Source organism: Kwoniella botswanensis, chromosome 1, assembly GCF_036426115.1.
Source record: "Kwoniella botswanensis chromosome 1, complete sequence".
NCBI lineage: Eukaryota > Fungi > Basidiomycota > Tremellomycetes > Tremellales > Cryptococcaceae > Kwoniella > Kwoniella botswanensis.
Window position 1 is genome coordinate 14,529,136 of NC_088599.1, and position 23,669 is coordinate 14,552,804.

The 23,669-nt window shown below is 44.8% G+C and overlaps 8 protein-coding genes across 8 annotated transcripts; 3 read left to right on the forward strand and 5 right to left on the reverse strand.

Annotated features, from left to right (window-relative positions):
• Positions 1-501: 501 nt before the first annotated feature.
• Positions 502-4,230, reverse strand: L199_005492 (protoheme IX farnesyltransferase; the record flags this gene model as incomplete). The annotated part of the gene is made up of 4 exons (XM_064891203.1): positions 502-2,207; positions 2,267-2,791; positions 2,853-3,448; positions 3,509-4,230. The coding sequence occupies 4 exons, from the start codon at positions 4,228-4,230 to the stop codon at positions 502-504; spliced, it is 3,549 nt and encodes a 1,182-aa protein (XP_064747275.1).
• Positions 4,231-4,685: 455 nt separating this feature from the next.
• L199_005493 (uncharacterized protein) lies at positions 4,686-5,929 on the forward strand (the record flags this gene model as incomplete). Its single annotated transcript, XM_064891204.1, has 4 exons — positions 4,686-4,997; positions 5,122-5,347; positions 5,420-5,598; positions 5,696-5,929. The coding sequence occupies 4 exons, from the start codon at positions 4,686-4,688 to the stop codon at positions 5,927-5,929; spliced, it is 951 nt and encodes a 316-aa protein (XP_064747276.1).
• A 505-nt stretch (positions 5,930-6,434) lies between these two features.
• L199_005494 (uncharacterized protein) lies at positions 6,435-9,502 on the reverse strand (the record flags this gene model as incomplete). The annotated part of the gene is made up of 5 exons (XM_064891205.1): positions 6,435-7,819; positions 7,880-8,951; positions 9,045-9,150; positions 9,214-9,388; positions 9,454-9,502. 5 exons carry the CDS (start codon positions 9,500-9,502, stop codon positions 6,435-6,437), a joined length of 2,787 nt encoding a protein of 928 aa, XP_064747277.1.
• Positions 9,503-10,363: 861 nt separating this feature from the next.
• Positions 10,364-13,442, reverse strand: L199_005495 (uncharacterized protein; the record flags this gene model as incomplete). Its single annotated transcript, XM_064891206.1, has 9 exons — positions 10,364-10,526; positions 10,599-10,837; positions 10,893-10,981; positions 11,036-11,818; positions 11,876-12,214; positions 12,274-12,376; positions 12,433-12,676; positions 12,749-13,044; positions 13,110-13,442. 9 exons carry the CDS (start codon positions 13,440-13,442, stop codon positions 10,364-10,366), a joined length of 2,589 nt encoding a protein of 862 aa, XP_064747278.1.
• A 2,971-nt stretch (positions 13,443-16,413) lies between these two features.
• Positions 16,414-16,818, forward strand: L199_005496 (uncharacterized protein; the record flags this gene model as incomplete). Its single annotated transcript, XM_064891207.1, has 2 exons — positions 16,414-16,474; positions 16,553-16,818. 2 exons carry the CDS (start codon positions 16,414-16,416, stop codon positions 16,816-16,818), a joined length of 327 nt encoding a protein of 108 aa, XP_064747279.1.
• Positions 16,819-17,216: 398 nt separating this feature from the next.
• L199_005497 (uncharacterized protein) lies at positions 17,217-17,572 on the reverse strand (the record flags this gene model as incomplete). Its single annotated transcript, XM_064891208.1, has 2 exons — positions 17,217-17,453; positions 17,558-17,572. The coding sequence occupies 2 exons, from the start codon at positions 17,570-17,572 to the stop codon at positions 17,217-17,219; spliced, it is 252 nt and encodes an 83-aa protein (XP_064747280.1).
• A 1,094-nt stretch (positions 17,573-18,666) lies between these two features.
• Positions 18,667-19,917, forward strand: L199_005498 (uncharacterized protein; the record flags this gene model as incomplete). The annotated part of the gene is made up of 4 exons (XM_064891209.1): positions 18,667-18,791; positions 18,841-19,498; positions 19,642-19,815; positions 19,900-19,917. 4 exons carry the CDS (start codon positions 18,667-18,669, stop codon positions 19,915-19,917), a joined length of 975 nt encoding a protein of 324 aa, XP_064747281.1.
• A 761-nt stretch (positions 19,918-20,678) lies between these two features.
• On the reverse strand, positions 20,679-23,073 carry L199_005499 (uncharacterized protein; the record flags this gene model as incomplete). The annotated part of the gene is made up of 4 exons (XM_064891210.1): positions 20,679-21,189; positions 21,287-22,282; positions 22,345-22,641; positions 22,811-23,073. The coding sequence occupies 4 exons, from the start codon at positions 23,071-23,073 to the stop codon at positions 20,679-20,681; spliced, it is 2,067 nt and encodes a 688-aa protein (XP_064747282.1).
• Positions 23,074-23,669: the final 596 nt, after the last annotated feature.

Here is a 23,669-nt window from a genome sequence, read left to right on the forward strand (position 1 = left end):
TAGAGAAAGAGAAAGTGATGGAAGGATACAGATGGATGATTTTTTTCGTAATGTAATGTAATGTGCGATTGACAGCGCGTACAAGCTAAGACGCGTCAACCTACAACCACAACATCTCAGATTCAAGTGTTCAAGTGTTCAAGTGCAGACTCGATGACACAAATACTCGTAGGTGTTTGCTACCATTTGCTCTGCCAGTCCAAGTTTCAGCATCGCAGGATGACTAGGAGATATTAATTGGGATGAACGTCGATACTTGACTGCTTCAGTGCACTTTTTGCAGTAATTATGCCTTCAGAGTTCCGATATGACCATCAGCTTATGAACTGAGTGTTTTGTGAATTTCATGCGATGCTATGTTAAAAGTAGAAAACATGGTGTGGTGTATATATACTGTAAATGGTATATTGAATATTGAATATGATGATACAAGATTGTTTGCCCTCCTGTCTGTTCTGACTTCTACTATTCTTACTCGAGGATAATAGTATACTGTCAATGCTATATCCTCTGCTTCTCCTCTTCCTTCTCCTCGTCGTTCACACTGACCAACCATCCCGCTATATTCTTATGAACCAACATCAATCCCAATACCACGGGCAAATACCACAAACTGGTGAAGAACAACTTCTTCGCTATAGCTTCTGTAGGCGTCTTGTAGAACTTCCATGAATCTCTAGTAAATATGAAATTCGGTAAAGCGGCCGTTAAAGCAAAACTCCAATCTACTGATCCAGAAAGCGGAGTAAGGATCATAGTGAATGGTATAAGAAGTACAGAATGCCGCAGGGAGACCAAGGCGTTCAACTTGGGTGAAAGGACAGATAACATTGGATATCCTGATAACGCATAGAAAGGTCGGATCATATGTGAGAGCGAGTTGAAATGTGGGAATTGCCATGAAAACAATAACAAAAACAAACATAAGGGCGTCAAGGGGTTAGGAATACTACCGTCGAATTTGAATTCACCGGAACCGAGAAAGGGGGGAAGGTTGAATTGTAAAGGTTGTTCGGGTGTAGGCCATAACGCTCCACCTGTAGCTGTCCATCCCATCAAGGGGGTGATCGCACCTACAATAGCCCCGATCCATGTATTCGATACCGAGAACCTTTTCATAGGCGTGTAGATTCCAGCGTAAAGAATGAGATTTCCTATTCCCAAAGCTGCAGTAGTCGGATTACACCCGTACCATAGGATGATACCACCAAGAACCGTACATGTCATTCCAAACATGAATGCGTGGAAGGGTGTGATCTTCCTCATACATAAGGGTCTGACCCTGGTACGAGGTGTCTGAGCGTCGATGGGTATTTCGAGGATCTGGTTGAACGTGTTTGCTGCTGCAGAAGTTAACAATGTTCCGATAGTAAGGTTGAACAACAATGGTATCGACAATGGTAGCGGTGATAGGGCGAGTCCGGTGGTAGCGGTGAGAGTCATGAGAATAGTCAAATTTCGTTTGGAGAGCTGAGAGTAGACCGTCATTAACCGTTTCAAGTTCAATGGTGTAAGCGGTCGGTAGGCTGACAGAGGAGCTGCCGGCGATGTGATATGAGGGATGGGAAGATCCGGTAGGGCAGGGATAGGAGCATTGGCAGCACCGTAAACGGTCTTGAACGGAGGAGAGTAAGGCGCAGGTTGAGCGGTGAAGAACGGGCGCTGAAGAGCTGATGTGTGATTTTGACGACGCTGAGAAGGAGACGAAGACGCTTTGATAGATGCGCGCTCCTTCGATGAAGCACTAGCAGCAGGAGCTTGTACATCTGATTTCGCAGATGCGGGCGAGGCACTTATGGCGGCGGCTTGAGGCGGAGGGAGACCTTCACCCTCAGATGGAGGAGCAGGGTCGATGACTGTGGGTTCACCAATCTCAATCTTCGCCAGTTGACCTTCTACCATCTTTCTGAATTTACCATGTCTTCGAGTGATCAGATCGTGATATGTACCATCTTCAGCTACTGATCCACCGTCAAGCAATACTACCCTATCAGCCGAGGCGATCGAAGACAGTCTATGGGCGATAAGAATGACAGTGATATCCGAGTTGGCGAAGAGATCGTTGAGAGCCGCATTGACAGCTCGTTCGGATTCCGAATCGAGGGCTGAAGTCGCTTCGTCCATGAGTAAGACCGACGGATTACCGACAAGAGCTCGAGCAATAGCTATACGCTGACGCTGACCACCGGATAGACTGTTCTTGTTGACTAGAAGAAGTGAACAAATCAGCTTGATCAAGCTAGGTTGAGCGAAGAAGCTGACTCACTGATAGTATCATAGCCCTGAGGTAAATTCTCAATGAAATCGCAATGAGCTACTCTAGCCGCACGTTTGACCTCTTCTCTTGTAGCATTTAGATGACCATATGCAATATTCTGTTCGATCGTACCACCAAATAAGATTGGATCTTGAGGTACGATACCTATCCTTGATCGCCATGATTCAGGAACAAACGATTTTATGTCTTGACCATCAAACACGACTGAACCGGAGGTTGGGTCGTAGAATCTGAGTAAAAGAAGCTGGATTGATGATTTTCCCGATCCACTTCCGCCGACTAACGCGATTCTTTCCCCTTTATCGATCCTGAGGTTCAATCCGTTCAATACTTTGGCATCGGGTCTGGAAGGATAGGCGAAATCTACCCCCCGTAATTCGATTGAGCCACTACGCGATTTGGCGATCGTTTCTCCTTCTCCTAAAGGTATGGGAGGTGGGAGCGCGTGAAGGCCAATGATACGCTGAGAAGCTCCAACACCTTTCATCAAACCAGTGAAGAATCCAGCGAGGGCTATATACCATAATAAAATCAGTTTACACCCAATCTGTCTGATATGGCGAGTGCGACTTACTGTTCAAACTCCATTCGATCCAATTGACATAGATGAACAAAGAAGTCATATCACCAACGGTGATTTCACCTCGTTTCACCAATACACCACCATAGATCAACAATCCGATCATACCAATATCACCGGCGACTTCATTGGCACCTTGGAAAATCCCATTCGCAAAAGTTTCCTTCTTTTGCAATTTATATACGCCATCAACTTTTGATGAATATAACGCCCGTTCGGATAATTGGGTATTTGAAGCAGTGACGGTACGGTGGGCAGATAATCTCTCTTCGGCCAATTTCGACATTCCTCCCATAGCTTCTTGAGTCTTGAGTGATAGTTTCCTGATGAACCGACCATAGAAGAAAGTACCGACGGCGATAGGTGGGATGATACAGAGCATCACGAATGTCAATGTTGGTGAGATGAGGTACATCGCTCCTATACCTGCTCCAGCACCCAATATAGCTTTTAGACCTTCACCCAAATTCTCACTTAGACTCTGTCCTACGATTGATGTATCTTGACCTAAACGTGAGAGGGCGTCTCCGACTCCGGCAGTTTCAATGTGCGATGGAGGTAATGATAGGTATTTGCCATATGTCTGGTTCCTGCATCATATCGTACCATCAGCAATTAGCAGGAGACGATATTTCTAGGACTGAACCCACCTGATAGACGCAACAGTCCTCTGGCCAGCTAATCTAAGAGCTATACTCCTTCCTGAATTCGCAGCTGCACCAATTAACAGTACCACCGCCAAGGCACCAGTAGCTTGCTCGAGTGGGAGACCAAGCAAGAGTGTATTTTCCTGACCGGGAGTAAAGAAATCTATGATTCTACCTATCACCCATGGGATAGATAGGTTGACAGCTGTAGATACCGATAGACATGCCACTCCGACAGTCAAAAGGGGCCATTGTGGTTTTGCCAACGATAACAATTTCAATATTGAGGATGCATCAGGTTTAGGATCTTTACTTGATCCTCCACTTGCGGTCGTAGGTGTTATATCGGCAGTTGCTGATGGTGGAGCTATTGGGGCCAGGGGATGTATAGGGATAGGCGATGGTGCTTTGTCCTTTTCTTGATCCTGGTCTTCTTCTATTGATTGTTCTACTGAACTAGACCTTGAGGAATCTATCTTGGAGCTGGAGCTGGAGTTGTACCGTATCTGTGTGAACGTTGGCCGAGAGCAATGGGGGAAAGCAGAGTAGCGAGATTGACTCCGTGGTATCCTATCACATCTGATATGAGTTGAGAAGAGTCGCAAGGGAATTGATGTTGACGGTCCAGAAGCAGAGGTATGTGGAAAAGGCAGAGGCCGTATACGTATACGCGGGATGGTCAGAACGAGTGACCTCGCCAATCCGAGGCCTTCTCGAGCTGCCATCTTGGCGGGAGGTGGTGGGAAGGGGACCAAGAAAGAGGGCCTGACAGCCAGTTGTAGCTATATGACAATGTAAATTAGTGATGATGATCACAATGAGAAAACAGATGATCACCTCGGCAGTCGTCTTTTGACTTTTTCCAACCGTTCCGAGACTGGGGGATGTGATTTAAAATCGTACACCCATTTAACATGAGGGATGTTGAAAAGGTTAATTGAAAAAGTTGAAAACAGGTGTCGATCATCTCGCTCACTACTATATATATATATATGTTGATACTCCTGCATACATCACATACAAGTACCATCAGTAAACTCCTATAGAACATATCAAGAAGCACAGTGATCATCATTCAATATGGTCAACTCATCTCTGAAAAGTACGCCAACCCTTCTCCTCTTCTTCCGTTACCTATATTGCCATCCTTTTGCTAACTGTTATATCTATTTTAGACGCGATGGCCCGTCGTAATCACAAAGAACGATCCCAGCCCGCTCATCGGGCACGTCTGGGGCTGTTAGAGAAACATAAAGATTATGTACTCCGAGCGAGGGATTACAAGTCTAAACAAGATAGGATCAAGAAACTCCGCGAGAAAGCGGCATTCAAGAATAAAGATGAATTTTACTGGGGGATGGTGAAAAGTAAGACTCGGAATGGTATAGAGACGAAAGATAGAGGTAACGTTGCGTTGAACACGGATTTGGTCAAGATTTTGAAATCTCAGGATTTGGGTTATGTTAGAGTACAAATTGCAAAGGATGAGAAGGTGAGTTGGTTGGGTCGTGATTTCATTGTCGAGATATTGTAATCTATACCATCAGATTTGCTTCATGAGAGATCTGATGTTACTTATGACGAGAGATGCTGATGCTTCTTGTTGATTGTTATAGAAAATCAGAGACCTTAAAACCCAACTTCAAATCACCGCTCCCTCCGGATCATCAACCTCTGAAACAAGCTCAGAATGGGATGCTATAGCAGAACTAGCGGAAGTTGAGAAACTAGCCCAGATGGGTATAGTCTTAAAATCCTCGGATGAGAGTACTGCAAAAAGAAAAGGAAAGGGTAAAGCTGTGACGAGTGGACATGTGATTTTTGCAGATGGTAAAGATGAATGTGAGTTTATCATTCTATACCGCTTTTTCACCAGTAGTGTAACTTGGTTGCTAACGATTGTAATGGATGCAGTTGAAAATTATGGTGAATCGAGTAGATCAAATGAAGATGAACGAATAGAAGAGCAGAATGATAAACCGATAGATTTAGGATGGAATGAACCTTCCACATCTCAGAAAAAGAAGAATAAACAAAAAGTCATCGAACCGGTTGAAGAAGTTGACGAAGAACTGATAGCAGAGGAAGCAAAGGTGAGTGTACGCATCCCTCTTCCCTCCCAATTATAGATCCCCGGATCAACATGTGATTGTATAAGAGTGTGGTATTGATTTTAGAACATGATCGTAGTCACACCGAATCGAACTTCTCACCCTCCTCTCAGCCTATCTAAACCGACTCAAACTCCTCCGTCAGGCAGAGAATAAATTGGAAACCACCAAGTCCCTCATGGGCAAAGGTGCAGCGCGTAAGATCAGGGATACTCAATGGGTAGATGACGAGTCACAGCCCGAGAATAAAAACGGGGAGAGGAAGAGGTTGGAAGGGAAGATGTGGAAATGGAAATTGGAGAGGAGGAGATAAATAGTTCTTTCGGTGATTCGATAAATGATGATTAATGTTTGTTGTATTATGCTTATGCACTGATGAAATGTTTGTCTACATCGTTGTCGCGTCCTGTGTAACAGTACAATGCATTACAAGGCAGGGCAAATTCGATTAGATGTTCAGATTCAGTCCTTGATCCGTGCTCGGGATATAACCTGACATGTTTCTTTCATACTTCATTGCTTACTATATACTATAAACAATCAACAAAATAGAACAGAACCGAAAATGCCTCTTGATTTCCTATGGTATATATATAGTACAGATGGTATCGTTATTGACTATCGTGATTGTGATTATAAAAGAATGAAAAGAAATGAACGAGAACTGATTGATGCGAAGTGAAAAGTTACGAGAACAACATATGAATATGAAAGGGTGTATATCTAAGAATCTTGAAATGAAAAGGGTATATATATATATATCTGTAACGAAGTTTTGTTCATATCGCAACTGTCCATTTGAATCACCTATCATCCTCCTAGGTCGAAGCAAAAGCATTACCTTCCAACATCGCGAAAATATCTTCACCGTTGGTATGACCGTGGGCATGGAATCCACCAATGATCTCATCGGTCTGTCCAACGCTACTGCTCGTTCCTTGTTGCTGGTGTTGTTGAGTGTCATGTAATTTCCCAAATATCTCATGTAACATATCATATCCATTTCCCTGTCCATCATTTTGTTGTTCATGTGGTGAATTGTTGTTGTTCCCATTACCATTCCCAATGTTGTTCAACATCCTTTGAATATCTTCAAAGTCCAATCCGCCGACACTTTCACCCATCGGTTGATGCTGAGATTGTATCTGATGAGCAGATACAGAATGTCTCAACCTACTCTTCCCAGGCGTCGTAGAATGTTTACTCTCCATAGGTGAACAGTCATTCAAAGGCGAGTTATCGGGACTGCTCAACAAAAGGGCCGAATGAGGGAGAGAATCCGATGAAGAGATGGGTGGTGAAGAAGGTGGTAATGCCGAGAAATCAAAGGGTGAAGATGCTGAAGCTGACAATCCAACTGAAGAAGTTCGATTAAACAATTGAGACAGAACATCATCTTCCTCCGTTCCAGTCGACGAGGAAGGTTGGAGGACTTGCTTTCTCATTTGTTTACCTTGATCAGAGATCGATCGTTGAATCTCGTGTCCATGTGTAGGTTGAGGTTGAGGTGGCATTGAAAATCCTTCGACATCGAAGAAAGCAGAAAGGTCTGTACCCCAATTGATCTGTTGGTGGTTTTGGTTCTGGTTTTGGTTATTCTCAAGTGGTTTGTGTTCAGATGGTCCAGGTCCATCATCGCTCAAAGGCATATCTAAAGTCTGCGTGTTTGTGGCTGACTGGGCATAAGCTTTGCGTAAGGTTGTGGCGGGCGATTCGGTCGGATCGGTATGGAAGTTGTCTGATTTGTTAACCTGGTTTTTATTCTGATTGTCCCATCTGATAGGGGAGGAAGCAGCAATTTGATCATTCCACTTCGGGTTTCTCAGAGATTTCGTAGCAGAAGTGGATCCTCTTGGAGGTGAAGACATCGGGAGTGGTTTGGTAGTGTGGGTATGATGCAAGTTTGATTTGGGAAGAGACTTCCGTAGTTGAGCATGAGCGGCAATTCGCTTAGCATCTTCCTCCACCACCGATGAGAGAGTTCGTTTGAATCCATGCTCGTTATTAGATCGAGTGGCTGGTTTATCAATTCGTAAGGCTGGGATATCAGGATCCGAGGTGGGTGCTTGAGATGATTGACGTGTTGCTGAGGATGCGGGCCCTTTCTTATCCTTTCTAGGTCGATCTTTGGGATCATCATCCACATCTCCCCATAAAGTAGGTGGTCTCATTGAACCCATCTTGTTCCAATAAAGACCGCACGCTGGCATGATACTCGACCATCAGCATACTCCAAGTTTTCCCAGTCTGAAAGATGACTTACCATTGCAAACTCTGACGGATTTACCATCTTCCATAACCTTGGTCCTCCATACCGCAGACTTAGTTCTACCACAGTTCCAACACACAAAGGCATTATGAGAAGGTTCTCCAGAAGAGTCCGTCGATCCTTTGCGTGAATGACCATGTGAAAGTCGGGGTTTCTTATTACTTGATTCAGCCGAGGAATGGTCTTCGTCTTCTCTCGCTCGTTTCGCAGCTGCAGCAGCATCGATAGGCGTTCCAGTAAGCTTTTCGAGCATGCTCAAGAAAGCTGGAGAAGCCAACAACCTCTGAGCTTGTTCTCTAGTGAGCGATTCAGGTTTGGCGAATAGTCCGGCCGGGATATCTGTAGGGAACGGTTCGGCGGCATCGGAAGATGGTGCAGGAGATTGTTTGATCTGAGAAGACGATTGCGACATTGGTTGATGACGCCTCTTGAGTGGGTCCGAATTAGGATCAATCGTACCCAACGAATTACGCGACGTATTGGCACTGGTAGTGGAGGACTTTCCTCTACGTGGTTTCTTTCCTGCTGATCCTGAAACCGATCCAGACGATTTGGGGTGCTTGAGATCACCAGATCTGCTAGGTGTGCTCCTACTCGCACTGATCACACGCGAAGGACCAAGCGGTTGATGAGCATGAACAGAAGTGGGTAATTGGGGTCGACGAGGTTGTTCATGTCTTTTAGGTAAAGGATGTTGAGGTCTCTGGAAGTGACTGCCATTGACAGAAACGTGAGTTTCAGTTGAGGAACTTGTAGATGATCTTCTCATAGCGTCTGGTCTACCATCGATAGACATCACACTTGAGACTTGAGGGTGAGACGAAGAAGTGAATCCGGAAATACCAGATTTGAGACCGACTGAAATTTCAATACCCCACTCTTCGTGTGTGGATGTACCTGCCATATTAGCCATCATCAGAGCTTCGAGGGGGTTCATCTCCTGTTGCTTGGTGAGGGTCGCAAAATCGACCGAACGTATCAATCTTCCAGTGATGAGATTCTTTCCTTGTCCTGGTTCGTCGAGTGCCCATGAGACCAGACCCTTCCCTGTCCATACCTCGTGGTTCTGGGGTGGTTGAGGAACACCATATGATAAGTTGGGGGAAGAGAGGGCGTCTGATGAGGGTGAAGAACTAGATTGACTTCTAGGGTGAGAGACGAAAGATGAAGAGCCAGCTCGAGATCGTCGTAAGTATGTTTCTCGAGGATCGAGTACGTAGAGAGATAGATCAGGTGTGTGGGGATAGGCAGGATGCAGTTCGGGACTGTAAATGCGATGTAAGTTGGGAACCACGCGATTCTCGTCATGAGGGAATATGTGAACTTACCTAGCCATCAGTACACCCGAAACGACAGTTTTGAGGTAAATCGAACCCCACGCTTCCTCCTGACCATTCTGAGTAGATGCTGCTGCTGTGTTTGGGTGTACGTAGACTTGTTGAGGGGTCGCGAAGAGGGTAGTGAATGTCTGTGAGGTTGAAGGAAGATAGTATGATACGCGAACTGCAATGTAGCATATATGAACACAGGTCGCGTGAGTGCGCTGAGGGGATATGGGATGTACGTACCAGGAAGGGAATGTATCTTGTTAGGAGCGAGAGATGAGGAAGAGCTCATCTCGCCTAATTGTCAGGTATTATTGGATTACACAGAAAGAGAGAAGAGTTTTTGATATGGGTTGAGCGATCAAGTCGAGTATGTAACGATGGGGGTCGTGGTCGTGGTCGAATGCGGACAAAGCTGAGTAAGGGAAGCTGAGGCTGTTTCACAAATTTGATGCTAGTCGTAAGTCGGTCGATCGGTCGCGTCGAGTTGATGACAGTGATGTCAAATTACAGTACCATCTGTATGTATGAATGACAATGAATGAGAATGATGAAGATGCAACAGTGTGTATGCAGATATGAGGGTGGAAGTACGCGATTGTATGGTAGTGAATGGTATAGTACAGTTTGGTAATGTTAATGTTTAATGTTGCCCGTCTTGAATGTGCCAAATGAAGGGTAACCTGAGCAGAGTGGACGTGTGTGACGAGTCGGTGGCTCGTTCTTCTGGAAAATATGCCATCATACTCAACATTACGAGTAGTCAGTCGCGTCAATCCTCGCTTATCACGTGACTCGCACACACGCGCATCGAGATGGCATCGAGATCGAACATGGACATTATTCATGCTTGGTGTACATGGTCTTGCACATGAGTTACGGTTTATGACATCCTTATATCTTACTACCGAACACTCACTACTAAGTAACCTCTTCATCAAAGAGAAAAATGGTTGACGGAACTTGAAAGGTATCATGATTGAAATAATCCACATTGTCCATTCAATGGAAAGAAAAGTAAACATGCTATGAGTTCATCGATGGAATGGAAGAATAAGAGTCACATTATTGATTGATTGTTCGTTCACATGTCAGAATGAAGAAAAAAAAGAGTCCATATATGATACAAATCGAAGGAGAAAAAAAAACATCATCACCTTCTAGCTGGTGGCGTGGTAGGTTGAGGGTAAGCAGCTTTCTTGACCTGCTGTACCGATCCGAGTTCCGATCGTTTGGTAGGTTGTGTCAATCCTGCTCCACACGCATTGGCGACAGAGGTGATACTAGCTGCACTGTATAAAGCTGGGTATGAACAGCTGTAAGAAGGGCAACATAAGACATAGATCAGCCGATGTCCTAGTCCGAAAACAACATTGTATATCACTCACTCAGTGAAAGAAGCGTAGGCTTTCCTGTTGTCCGCACTCGGATTAGCCCAACCATCACCGGCATCAATCGTCGCCGATGATCCTGGACTAGTGAAAGTTGGAGCAGGCATCGTTATAGGTTCGCCCGTCTGAGTGTATTGGTAGATATTTTGCATTTGCCCGGCGGCGATATTGGTGAGGGAGTTGGGTGGCCAGGGGTTAGACGAGGAATCGGATCCAGTGATCATACCAGCTCCAGCCTGAATCGGAACATTAGCTACGAAGTTGTAAGAGAAAATGAAATGATAAACTCACACCTCCGGTAACGGCTGCATTGGAGAAACTGCTGAATGGGTTCGAAGCGATGCCATCTCCTTCGCAAGTACCAATAGCGGTTCGTGGATCTATAACATGCGTTCGTAAGCCATAGATCTTCATGATCGATCGACATAACTCACCTTTGGGGATCCAACCTTGTTGCAGACCAAGTTGGTAGTTCCAGAAAGGGTTGGGTTGGGGGATATCACCCGTTGAATTTCCGATCTTCCAAGTCCAGAAGAAGTAATCCTGGAATGCATCCATACTACCTTTGACAAAGTGGCTGAGGGCGTCCTTGGTAGTCTGGTTCCATTGCGTATAATCGTTCCAGTAATCACATGAGCCGGTAGCCTTGCCCGCGTATCCATCGAAAGTTCCATCATATCGAGAACCGGAATTGACGTTGTTGACCCATTGACCACAATCATTCCATGCCGCAGACCATTCGCCAGTGTTGACAGGTCCGTAGGTTTGGAAGGTCGTATTGGTGGAAGCAGCCCACCATTGGCAAGGTTTGACTTTTAACTCATCGAGATCACCTGTGGGTTGATCCTGGAATACCATGTAATTGTGTTGATCCAACATCACTCGGTCAGCACCAGGAGCAAAATCGTACCAACTCTTGATACCCAAGAAACCATCGTGCATGGAAATCTGTGGACCGTTTCCAGCCCCGATACCAGTGATATCTCGAATGATGTTGTGTGCCTCAATGTAGAAGGATGTGATGGGATCTTTGCCAAGAGCATTTCCATTGGGTTCATTGATGAAACCGAACATTTGGACAACATCGGAATACTCTGGTTGAGCAATGAATTGCGCGAGAGTTCGGATGTAGTCCAGAGATCGTTGAGCGTGGGCAACTCCCATCACACCTTGGAGCCAGTTGGGTGTTCCTTGACGACCTGAGTGGTTCCAACCGTCTGGACATGATGGGTCAGCTGGTGATACCTACAGATTCAGTACTCAAGAAGACTCACTTTGAGATCCAGGGACAGTGTGCAAGTCCAAGTTTACTCTGATACCATATTTCCTTGCCCATTTCAATGCTTTGAGGACATAAGTCCACGACACTCTTTCGAGGAAAGGCTCGCCTTCCCAGGTCTCAATGGCCCAGAAGGGGATAGGAAGTCTGATCCAATTCAGACCGGCCGAAGCGATCTCGATGAAATCCTTTTCGGTTATGAAAGTCTCGTAGTGTTCGGTCATGACAGCGGTCAAGTTGCTACCTATGTTCTGACTGAGAGTGTACTCATCGATAGCAGTTTGGCCATTGACCTCGTGGTATGTCTCGTACAGAGCAGGAACGATGAACGGTTCTATTATATCGATATGAGCAATTGGGCAGGAAGCATGAAGAATAGAACTCATGACACACCTGTGTTGAGCCAACCTCCAAGGTTGACACCATAAATTCTGTTCTTGGCATAGTCCCAAGCTTCGTTTAATCGAGGAGACCAAGAGTTGGCTCGTGCGGAACTCTGCGCAAGGATCGGTCAGTGTTCTGGTCGCAGGATGAGGAGTAGGTAGAACTCACGTTGAAAGGGTCGGATTCATCCCAATGCCATTCACCGCCGAACGGGTTGTCGTAAGTCATGGTGGAACCATCGTCAAGGGTTACCAAAGAACCTTGGGTACCCGACGTAGCTGTGGCAGAAGGAGTGGAAGCAGTGGTCGAAGCGGTTTTTGTACCAGAGTTGTCACTTTTGTTCCCATCGTCTCCTGTCTTTCCATCTTCCGAGGAGGAGGAGGAACCGTCTTTGGTCGATTTACGTGTAAGACTATATACCATGTTATTCTCATTGTTAGCTCAAATGTCCGCACGAAAAGAGGATGGAGATGAGGTCGCTCACCCAACACCAAGACCGACTGCCAAAGCGACGATGGCCAACACACCAACACAAGCACCAGCAAGGAGTAATTTCTTATTCTTCTTTTTCGGTGTGGAATCAAAATCTTTGACTTCTGCCCATCTTGGTTTTTCAGTCTGTACTTCGGCAGCTCCGATTCCAGCTACAGCAGGAGTGATATGACCTTGTTCGTCATCTTCGTCGCTTACCGACAGCCTATCGTTGGTGGAATTATTCCAGCCTAAAGATGAGTGAGCAAGATTCGATGGTGCCCGTACACTTCCTGGTCTTCGTGGTTGCTATGTCAAATTTAACATCAATACCAGTGGGGATGAAAAAGGGACGATAGAAGGGGATAACTAACTTCGACACCTGAGATTCCTTCAGCAGCACCAGCCAGTCCTACACCACTTCCCCATGATTTCCTATCATCTCCTCGTAAAGGTGGAGTTCCGGGTAGAGACGAGTACGTCGAGTCTCGAGTCATTATAGATGGTGCGGGCATATATTCCGAACCGGGTCTCCCGAGTAGATTGGCAGTATCAGGATCAGGTGTAGGAGGTGAAAGGATACTGCTATCTCTTGGATTAGGATTCTGGTAAGAGTTATTGGGATCTGGTGAAGGAAAGTTAGGTTCGGTAGGGGATGAAGTCCCAGGGTTGGGGACGGCGGTGTAAGTGGGATTGGGTGGTGCCATTATGAATACGATTTAATGAATGTAATGGGGTGGCGAGAAGAGGAGGAGAGGGAATTTGGGATATTAATATATCGACTGCTAGACCGGTCGATAACCTAATCGATTGAATCGATGTTGACGGTAAGATGGGATATCAATTGCGGATCTGAACATATAGTAAAAATAGTTGGTCAGCTGATAAATATTCTACAGCTAATTGACGAACAATGCATAAGGAATGAGAAAAGAAACGATCTGGATAGTGGGTGACTGCTTGGGTACATGGACACGATACCAAACGACGCACTGACCCACTGACCGGTTGAGAAGAGGAACAAGAATGGGACGGATGGTTGACAACTAAACCTCGTGCTTGAATCTTTATATAATCCCCGTACAACAAGAAGCAAATTGAGTTTTGGATTCAGTGAGGACGTTGAAAGGGTCAAACGGTGCAAGGTTTGGATGGTGAAGATGTACAGAGTTGACAAAGGGTGGCAAAAGGATGCAAGAAGGCTCACCCAATTACCGATCTCAAGTTTGACGGGTTCGTCTTGTCCTGTCTTGTGTTGATGATGTTGATGTAGAAGGGTGCCTTTGTATGCGGGGTTGAAAGGGTTGACCGTGAAATTGATCGGATTCGCAAGACTATTCAAGGCGGGGGATACCGATGTCACACAAAAAACGGGACAAACGCAAATAGTGAGATGAACCAGCTGATATGAATTATCAAATAAGGTATGCTTTGCTAAGAGAAGGAAATAGCCAAGCAAAGCTTGGTGAAGAGACGATGCAAATGATTGATTGTTCTTCCCACAGATGTTTCTCCTACGATCGAGAGGCCGTTCGTTTCTCTTGTGTCGATGAAAAATGTCCTTGTCTTCGTAACCGCTCCAAGTCGTTGAAAATCGTGTACGACGACTAAAGTGAAACAAAGTTGAAATAAAGTAAGAGGAAAGAGAATGAACAAAGGTATCACTGTTGTCGAATATCTGATTGTTGAAACGAAACTTGAACCAGCTGACTACTTGGACTTGTTATTTTCGTTTTTCACTGTTTCCTGCTTATAATTTCGGCATTCATCATCTCTTTTGCTTATGGGTGTAACAGCTAACTAACCTACAGATGGACCTGCAGGTGAGCAAAGCAGGGACGCACGGCGTGGCGCCCTTTGATTCAGGAAATGATTTGTGTGTAACAAAACGAGAAAGCTGTGCGGGGCTCTCATAGCTTGGTTGGTTTGTTTACGCTATTTTTCGCGTAAGGTACAGGATATACGAGTAAGGATAAGGTAGAAAGATCTGTCCCGCTTATTTCCTCCGCCTAGGAACATACAGTTATTCTCGTATGTTTGAACCTTGTGACTTGAACGAGCAATGCAATGAAAGAAAGCTTTTACCACACAGGCCGTAATTCATCTTGGTCCGCCAAGGGATCGTCATCGTACTGCTTACCACCCATGTCATTCATCACGGCATACTTGCTCGCATCGCCATGATGAAATGCTTGGGTGCTTGCGATCATATGTATACCTTACTGTACATAACTCTTCACTAACATACATATGCACTTGCTTCCGTCTACGTATCCTTGCATAATCGAAACTTTTTTTCGGTCCGAACCAATAAAGCTATTTTGGTGTTCAGGAAAAAACGAGAACGTATGAAACAGGTTCACAGAGTATCCATCATCCCGTTGCCGTATATATGCAAGTATACTTTCTCAAGGCTGTACAAGTTTGTAAGGTAGGTAGGTAGCTGCATATCGATGGGTTGTGAGCATCGAGCTCGCTTGCACTATATTTCATAGTCTGTGAAATGTCATTACAGCGCTTTCTCTTGTTTGAATATCTGCAGTTGTTCACCTTCCTCAGACGATCATAAAGCCAAAACTCGCTCTTCGGCTCAGGTCCAATAGTCCATTTTGTAACCCTGAGATCGCTTTCACCCTTCATTCGTTCAATCAACTTCTTGATATTTTCCCACACTTCTTTCTTCTTGTTGTCTCAGTCGAAAAACACTCCGTCTTCTTCCCATCCGACAGGATTTAAGTCGAAGTGTTGACATCAGCAAACTGTTAATCCGAACTCAGTGGCTGAACACATGTTTGGCTAAACACAAACAACTTCAGTGAGAAAATCGTGGATGTGTTTGTCTCGTTCGCATCGGACGGGTCGGTCTTAACCTTAACCAAACAAACCAAGTGTTTATTTCTTACTGCGGATCTCACATGTATCATTAGCATCTACGATAGCGATAGCGTTGGACCGCGGATCTTTACGAAAAGAAAAGGAAAGACTTGTAAGGAATGTTTCATATTGCGTGATGGTCGGTCGCCAAGAGCTGCTCAAACGTATCAACGAACAAACAATTCAACGGCTCAACTGAATTGAACTATCCCAATCTACATCCTGCACTTTTGTGTTGCACCTGGATCATCACACAGATGAACGTACCATTGTCTTGGGGAATTCGCTACGGAATGAATTCATAGTCATCGACTGAAAGCTTGTGAGCATCAAATCGAAGGTAAAGGTTATCTAGACAAGTGGAAATATACTCTCCTGCTGTTCCATTGATACTGGTTGTCCATTACGGTTGCCATGGTAGTGCGGGGATGGAAAGGTGACGAAATCGTCCATGCTTACAATCGTTCTTCTGACCGACAGTAATATCACCCTGATACGAGTCGCTCAGACACTAACATCGGTATCGTTGTAACCAGCTGACACTGCTTTTACTTCAGAGCAATCAACCGCATCGTCAAATCCCGACAGGTTTCCATTCTGCAGTATCATCTTGCGACAGGTATATCTAAGTCATACAGCGTAATCCCTACTCAATGAATACTCCCCCCAAACCTGTTGTACTACCATAAAGCAATCCCCGCTGGTCGGCATTCACTTAATCTCCCATCTATCTGTTTTCATCTCTACTCCACTTACTCGCTGGTCGACCATACTCATCTCTTATACATTTCCGCAAAACGAACGATGACAAGGAGATCACCACCTTCAAAATTGACTTTCCTTCCTTCCCACATCCCCACACCTCGTAAGTTCACGTCATATCACACCATATCCCTGATCCAGCCGATGCTTATACTCAGGGAGTTCTGTTTATTTGGGACAGCTCGAGGCGCTCCGAAATATTTCCTTCCAACTCTACCTGCTTCTCTGCCTACCGTCACTCGGCCGTCCCTTTCAGTCCCTCTTCCTCTCCCACAGCTATACCATCAAGCATTGGATCTAGAAGTTATGGAACATCCCTATGGAGAATACAAGGTCGCTCAGGAAGGTACGAAACCCCCCTGGGTGAGATCAAGGGGGATAGACTTGGCTGAGAAAGAGCTGGGAAGGGGGTTGGAGAAGCCTAGAGGGGTTGTATTGGGAAGATAATCAGGTTCTTCTCGAAAGGCTGAAATTACATTCTCCTTTGATCGAAGTGATAAACGTAATCGGTTAACAAGAGAGATACCAATATCATACCGTATGTTACTAATGTCTGCGATCTTTGTACTGTATATAGTATGGAACATCAAATTGTACAGTATTCGAGTACAGTATATTGTAGATGCATTGACAAATGGCTTCTCATATGACTACAATGATCATTCACCTTCGATTTCTTCACCACTATTACTACTACTACTTCTTGTTTGTTGGATTTCGATAATGTACTTCATTCGTACTCAATTGGTAAACCCGACTGCAGTATTCACTGTATTGACCTAAACGGGCATTCAGCCCAGTACTTCCGCTCCATTCAGAATGACATAACAAAACACTCACCTAATCTAGGTGTTAGCATTTCGAGGACCCGTGTCAGGTCTATTCTTCGGTACGTTCTCGGGTCTCAGATCCTCATGTAGAGCATTTTGAGCCTTCTTCAGATCGTGTTGGTGGATTGCTACGTCACCCGAATGTTGAGCTTGGGGAGGAACGTCTCTTCCCTGAGCGTTGGTGGGCACTTGGGAGTATGGGAGTTCGTGCCCGTCGTTTTGAGCTTTGTAAGAAGCTACGTGTGTGTCGTCCTGTAAGAGCATCATGATATAAGCTGGTATCATAGACCTTCCAAATTAAAGAGGGTGGGATGGTGGGACGGTGGGGTGGATTGGATTGGATTGGTCGGACTCACGTGTTGTTTACCCATTTTGACTTTATTTGATCTTGTACTATTGTCTTGTTCGTTTTGGTGGTGGAAAGTAAATACAGACTGTAATCAGACAGTAGTTGACAAGAGCATCGAAAGGTGTTTATATACAGTCCTTTCGTTGAACCACGACGAATACCTCGAATGACGTCTATCTCAAGTCCCACCAACCTAAACCTTTGTGAGATCACATCTTCTTTGTGATAAATAGTACAGGATGCAAAAGATGTAAGATGTCGTAATTTCCTCATGATGTCACTTTACTGTATGATGGGGTTATCTTATCGAGTGGAGGTCATATCGGTGGCGAGGCAGGTTCAAAATGCTGAAGTCGAATGAGATAATTTAACATTGCATCTACTATTGATTGGTGCGGTGCTACTCTTAGAGCTCAATTCAATGTGCCTGCTTGTGATCCTAGAAGAACGATTTGGGGGAATTGATGAACTCATCTTCAAAGCAATTTGTGGCGAAATGTCGATCTTTTGTTCCAACTGAACTTGAAGTGGTTCGTCGATATACTTATCAGCATGATATATGAGTTGTGTACCCCTCCCGAACCACGGACGAGGGGATAAGGATTACTGTAAATGCCCTTCAGCATGTCAAGTGGTTTCCAATGCCCAAAGTACAGTTTTGATCACTTGATTTCCAAACCACAAGAAACATCTGGCAACTGGGATCAGTCGAGTACGGTGGCTGATGTTCTAAATCTGCGAGACACTAGTCAACCGTTACAGTACTTCACTATCCTGATCGCCGTCCATGTTCAACTTGACACAAGAGAACGAGACGTTGTTTCTGACAATACTGAGGGAATAAACTCAAGTTGATTCCTTGTGTTCTCACCTTTAGCACAGGAGAGGACTTTTCCCGCACAGACCGCACTCACTTGATAAAGTACTGTGTCCATCAAAGGCGAAATCATTTGTTTTCCTACTTCCAACTTCCTACTCACTTTCACTTCCCCTTCTTCTTCTTCCTCAATACATATGACCCAAATTCAGTGATTTTCATATTGTTTAAGCTGATTTGACAGTAACTCACCGTACCAAGCAACCTACCAACATCGGCGTCAGACTCATCAGATCAGCATGAAGCCCTCAAAGACTCCCGATCTCTCCCAGACAACTTTATCAACCCTCCTTTCCCAATCGCAATCCCAACAAATCCTCTTTCGACCACACGCCCACCTCGCGCTCTCCACTCGTCTGGACTGGTGAACTATCCACTTCAGGATTCTCATCACCTAATATTCATCTCGGTAGTCTCACTCCAAAATCGTATATACCTTTCCTCGAATACTCTTCCTCTACGGGAAATCATCTGATCTCAAGTAGTACATATGAGATCCATCCTGGAGTATACCTTCGACATACAGTAGTAAATCACATTTTGAAAAAACCCAAGCAAACTTGTATACCTACATTACCTACGATCGAAGAAACAAAAGAAGGTGCATGGCCTGACCAGAGAACTCCTTGGATATCCGCATCTGAAAATTTATTTTGGACAATATGGGAGATGGCTAAGAGGTTGGCTGTTCCTGAAGGTGAATTAGGTTGGGTAGGAGGTGCGCAGATGGCTATTGTTAGACATCCCAAATCCTATGATTCTCATCATCAGTTGAATCGAAACAACATTATCTCCTTGGAAGATGAGGGAGAAAAAGGAGATTTAATTGATAATCGATCTGAAACAGAAAGAATTAAACACGAGAAATCCACACCCACACCGAGACCTCGAGAAGTATGGTTAAGACCTACCAATGTACTATCACCCCCTACGTACCCTGGCGAAATGTCATTATCCCTCAAGGAGAGTTACGAAGTATCAAGAAAGATGGCTTCGCAAAGTGGGGAGATCCTCTTCTTCGGTAGGATCTGGGCGGAGAACGTACTGAGCAATTTGGAATGGACTTGCGAGGTGAGTGTATTGGTCTGGAATCACCAAAATATTCTGCTTTAGGATACTAACTTTCCTCATCTTTACTCATTTTCGAATTAATATTTTCTGTTATTTCGTATCGTCGTTTCGCGCTTGGTGTTGAATGGAATAAAACACAATAGAAAACGCCATTTCCCCTTCCCGCACACCTTTTCTTACCCACTTACGATCCACTCGATCTTACTCAACGATGGATCGATCAACTTCTGTGGAACCCGAGGCACGAGGATTATCTGATCGCTCATGGGAAGGTGATGAGTAACAGAAGGGAGCAGAGTGGTAAAAGAGGAGAATGGGTGAGTGTATACCTTTTTTTTATCTCCATGCCAAGTCGGAGATCAAGGTAGAACAAAGTGAGTTTATTCGGCTTTGCCATGTAGCCCAAAGGGCCATTATAGGTGCTCTATACCATCCTTTATATGCAGTGCAGCAGAACCCAAACTGATAGACAAGTGAGTTATCTGTTGACCAACGCAAATCGAGATCTGCATATACTGAAGATGTATCAATAATTCGAAGTAACTGAAATTTGATACTCAAGGCTGATTAGCGATTCCCCTAGCATGCCACATCGTGGATCATACAAGACTTATGTCCATCATGCTCAACCTTCAACTTATCTCCAGTGGTGTGTTAACTATTGTTATGAAATTTCAGTATTATTCTATTATCCTATCAACGTAGATTGTCAATCTCCTCATCCGCATTGATCGATACCATTCATTCGTCTAGACCATCTACCATATCCGTCTTTCATTATCAGTAGTCATATGAACATGTCGTATCAATACACAAATTATCATTGGTAGTAGACATATCATCGGTATAGACTAGAATATCGCGTCAAAGGCCATCATGATCTTGCAATTACAGTATCGATGAACCCATGACTATCAAAACTGCACATTCGCCACGAGCTCAATTCGGTGGTCTATCGTACTTCTTTATTCTCTTTATTGCATGTGATGGGGTCATATCGTGTTGTATTGTATATGTAAGAGAATTAAACGTGACTCGACTCAATTTCCTATCTTTTCATCCGTCATATACCTCGTCTTACTTGATATGAGGAATTTACTAAGAATTACCAAAATCCAATCCTACTCGTAATTTACCAATCATCCATCATTAACCTTGAATTTTCTCCTTATCCACTCTTTCAACTTTTCTCTCTCCCGAACCCCGTCCCAGGCCCACCGACTATCTGAGCTGGCCCAGCCAAATACTGATTCGACCCCGAATGTATATTGGTATTCACACTCAAATTCGGACTCGCCCTTCCACTGTTACCCAAATAAGGTGTCCCAGGTGCAGAAGCAGAGTACCCAGCTGTAGGCGTAAAGGAGAAGCCAGACTTCAGATCCGTCGAAGAGGTTTTTCTCGATCCTGCTAAGGAATTTGATAATCCCAATAAATTGATTACGCTGGATGTTCTGGAAGGTTTCTCCGGTTCACCCAAGATCGGAGCATTCGTCGATATAGGTGATCCAGGAGCGACTGCCACTGTCGTCCTTGTTGTTGGAGGAGAGCTGGAAGGCGAATTGTATATGTATGTAGCAGCTAATACGATACTGGACCCTGTTACGAATGCTAATGTGATAGGGTAGGAGAATAAAGCGACGGAAGCTAGGAAGGAGATTACGATGGACAGTGAAGTTGCAAATCCTTTCCTATATACGTCATGTCGAAGATTAGCATTTACCCCACTACGACATATGGTATGTTTTCGATTTTAGTAAGGAAAAAAGGTATGAAATCGTTACTTACATGATATTATCACTATATCTGATGACCAAAGCCGTTATCAATCCACCAAAAGTTTGAGTCAACACCGTCCCTATCGCCCATCCATTGAAATTGCTAAACGCAGACATAACTCTTCCTATATATCCCATACCTTCCGGTCCAGCAGGAGCGACTATGATGGGTACCAAAGCGGGTATAAGGGAGAACAACGATAATTGGGTATTTCGAACCCATAGATCCGGTGGTGGTGCATTACCCGAAGAAGATTTTAAGATGAATTCGAAATAGACTCCAGCTAATCCCGATGTCATACATGCTAATGTAACAGCTAAGAAACCTTTCAATGGATGCATCATCCTGATTTCTTCGTGGAGCGCTCCGGGTATCTCGGATCTTAATTGATGTTCACCATGGTTGATTTTAGTCATTGTTGGAGTTGACGAGTGGGAGGTAGCAGGCGCAGAAGTAGATTGCATTTGAACAATTCCGACACCTATAGCGAGCATGACTAGTGAAGCCCATTTCGATTTGGATAATCTCTTTCTAAGCATCAACACTGAGAAGAATGCGGTAGTGAGGATCTTCATCTGATAAGTGACTTGGAAAGTAGCCACATCGAGATTGGAAGCAGCAACATATTGCAGGTTATTCTGAATGACATATAGAATAGCGGGCACAGAAAGCTTATAGCAATCTGGCGAAAAGACAGCTTTGGATAATGCTGTGAGTCGTGTGGGATGTATAAGGGAGAATGCTGATGAAGTGCTAGGAGGGAATCGACGATCTGAATCCCTTGTATTTGATTTTTCAGAGTATACCGCTGGTGGTTGAATTGGTGATTTTGACATGTCGGTATCTATCCTTTTCAACGCTATTATTATCGATATTGAACCTTTCAGCAGTTCGTTGAGCAATACGGCAGTAGCTGCAGAATAGGTCTTGCCTGGCGCGGTGGATATTCGAGAATAGTGCATGATGATGGTGAGAAAGGCGTTTTGAAGAGCGAGGGTGATCAACCTATTCAAGTCAATAAGCCCCGAGTAAGTTTCGAGCACATAGCTTGTTGTAAGACAGCTCACGATATCCATTTCAACTCTATACCCCATAACATCGGTGGACCCTCTTTGTCCCTACTTGCAGCCGCCATCTGAGTTGCATAGCCGACCATACCAATCTTTCCATCAAATCTTGGCGGGTTCGCACGATTATATGCGGGTGATTGGTGGTGATGGTCGTTATGTTCATGTTTGTGATTCTGCATTGCCTGATATGTCGAATGAGGATGGGTGATCTTAGGGGAAGAAGGAGGGGAGTTCATAGAGTTGGTGGACATGGCTCTGTTGACAGAGAAGAAAGGGTGAGGTTGAGTAGGTAAACTTTCATAGTCAGTCAGTTAATCCATATAAACAAGCACGAGAAGGGAACACAAAACAGGAGTATCCGAGCGTAGGGTAGTGCTAGCGTATGTAGGAAAGGAAAACACCAAGCCAAGCGGTTACGAATGGTCGTGACCCCTCCTTCATGCCGAGAATATCATGTACTCACCTACTGAGACGTCTCTTGGGTCTAGTCACTCCACTGCTCACACCCCCAGCTTTGCCCATACTTCCTTGCTGCTCCGCTCTCTCCTTCTCGCGCATCGTCAGTCCCCTGTCGTCCTCGTTGTTTACAGCAGCTGATACGCGTCGATTCGCATTTGTAGTGTGAGCCGAGGCGAGGATGGGCGATGATGCTCCTGTATGGGAATTTGAACGATCCATTGTCGGTCGTCTTGTACCGTTCGCAGGGGAAGGGTAGGAAGGTGCCATACACGGTTGAAGAAGATGAAAGAAGCAGGAGTCGAGGATTAGAGGATTAGAGGATTGAGAATTGGTTATAAATCAAGATAGTGGGTATACTTCTGAGCTAGCATGCGTGAATGGTGTTCAGCTGCCCAGGTGTCGCATGTATTGTTCTGCTTGAGCCGTGAGAGTGTCTATTGCGGATAGAAGAAGAAATGCGAAGTAGGATAGAAGGATATTGTTTCTCGGTTGTTTGGTGTTTGTTGCGAGGTCAGAGTGAGCGCGCTTGGGAGTGTTCCTGTAAAGCCGCTCGTTGTGTATATCTTGAGTACCGAGGGTATGCGAAAGAAGCGGTAGTGTGTATGATAGAAAGGTATGTATGGGCAGTCGAAATAGCAGTGATGTAACGAGAAATTATTCACGTTGGTCGAAGGAATTGAATTGAATGTACGGGACAAGTGGGATGAACGAGTGATCGACTGCGCATTGGATGGTGGACAGGTCCCAAATTACGCTAATTCACCGGAACCAACAACATATCACACTAACATCAGCTCACATGGCAGTGGAACCGCTCAATCTTATCAGACTTGCAAGCATAGAAGCGATCATTGAGTAAACAG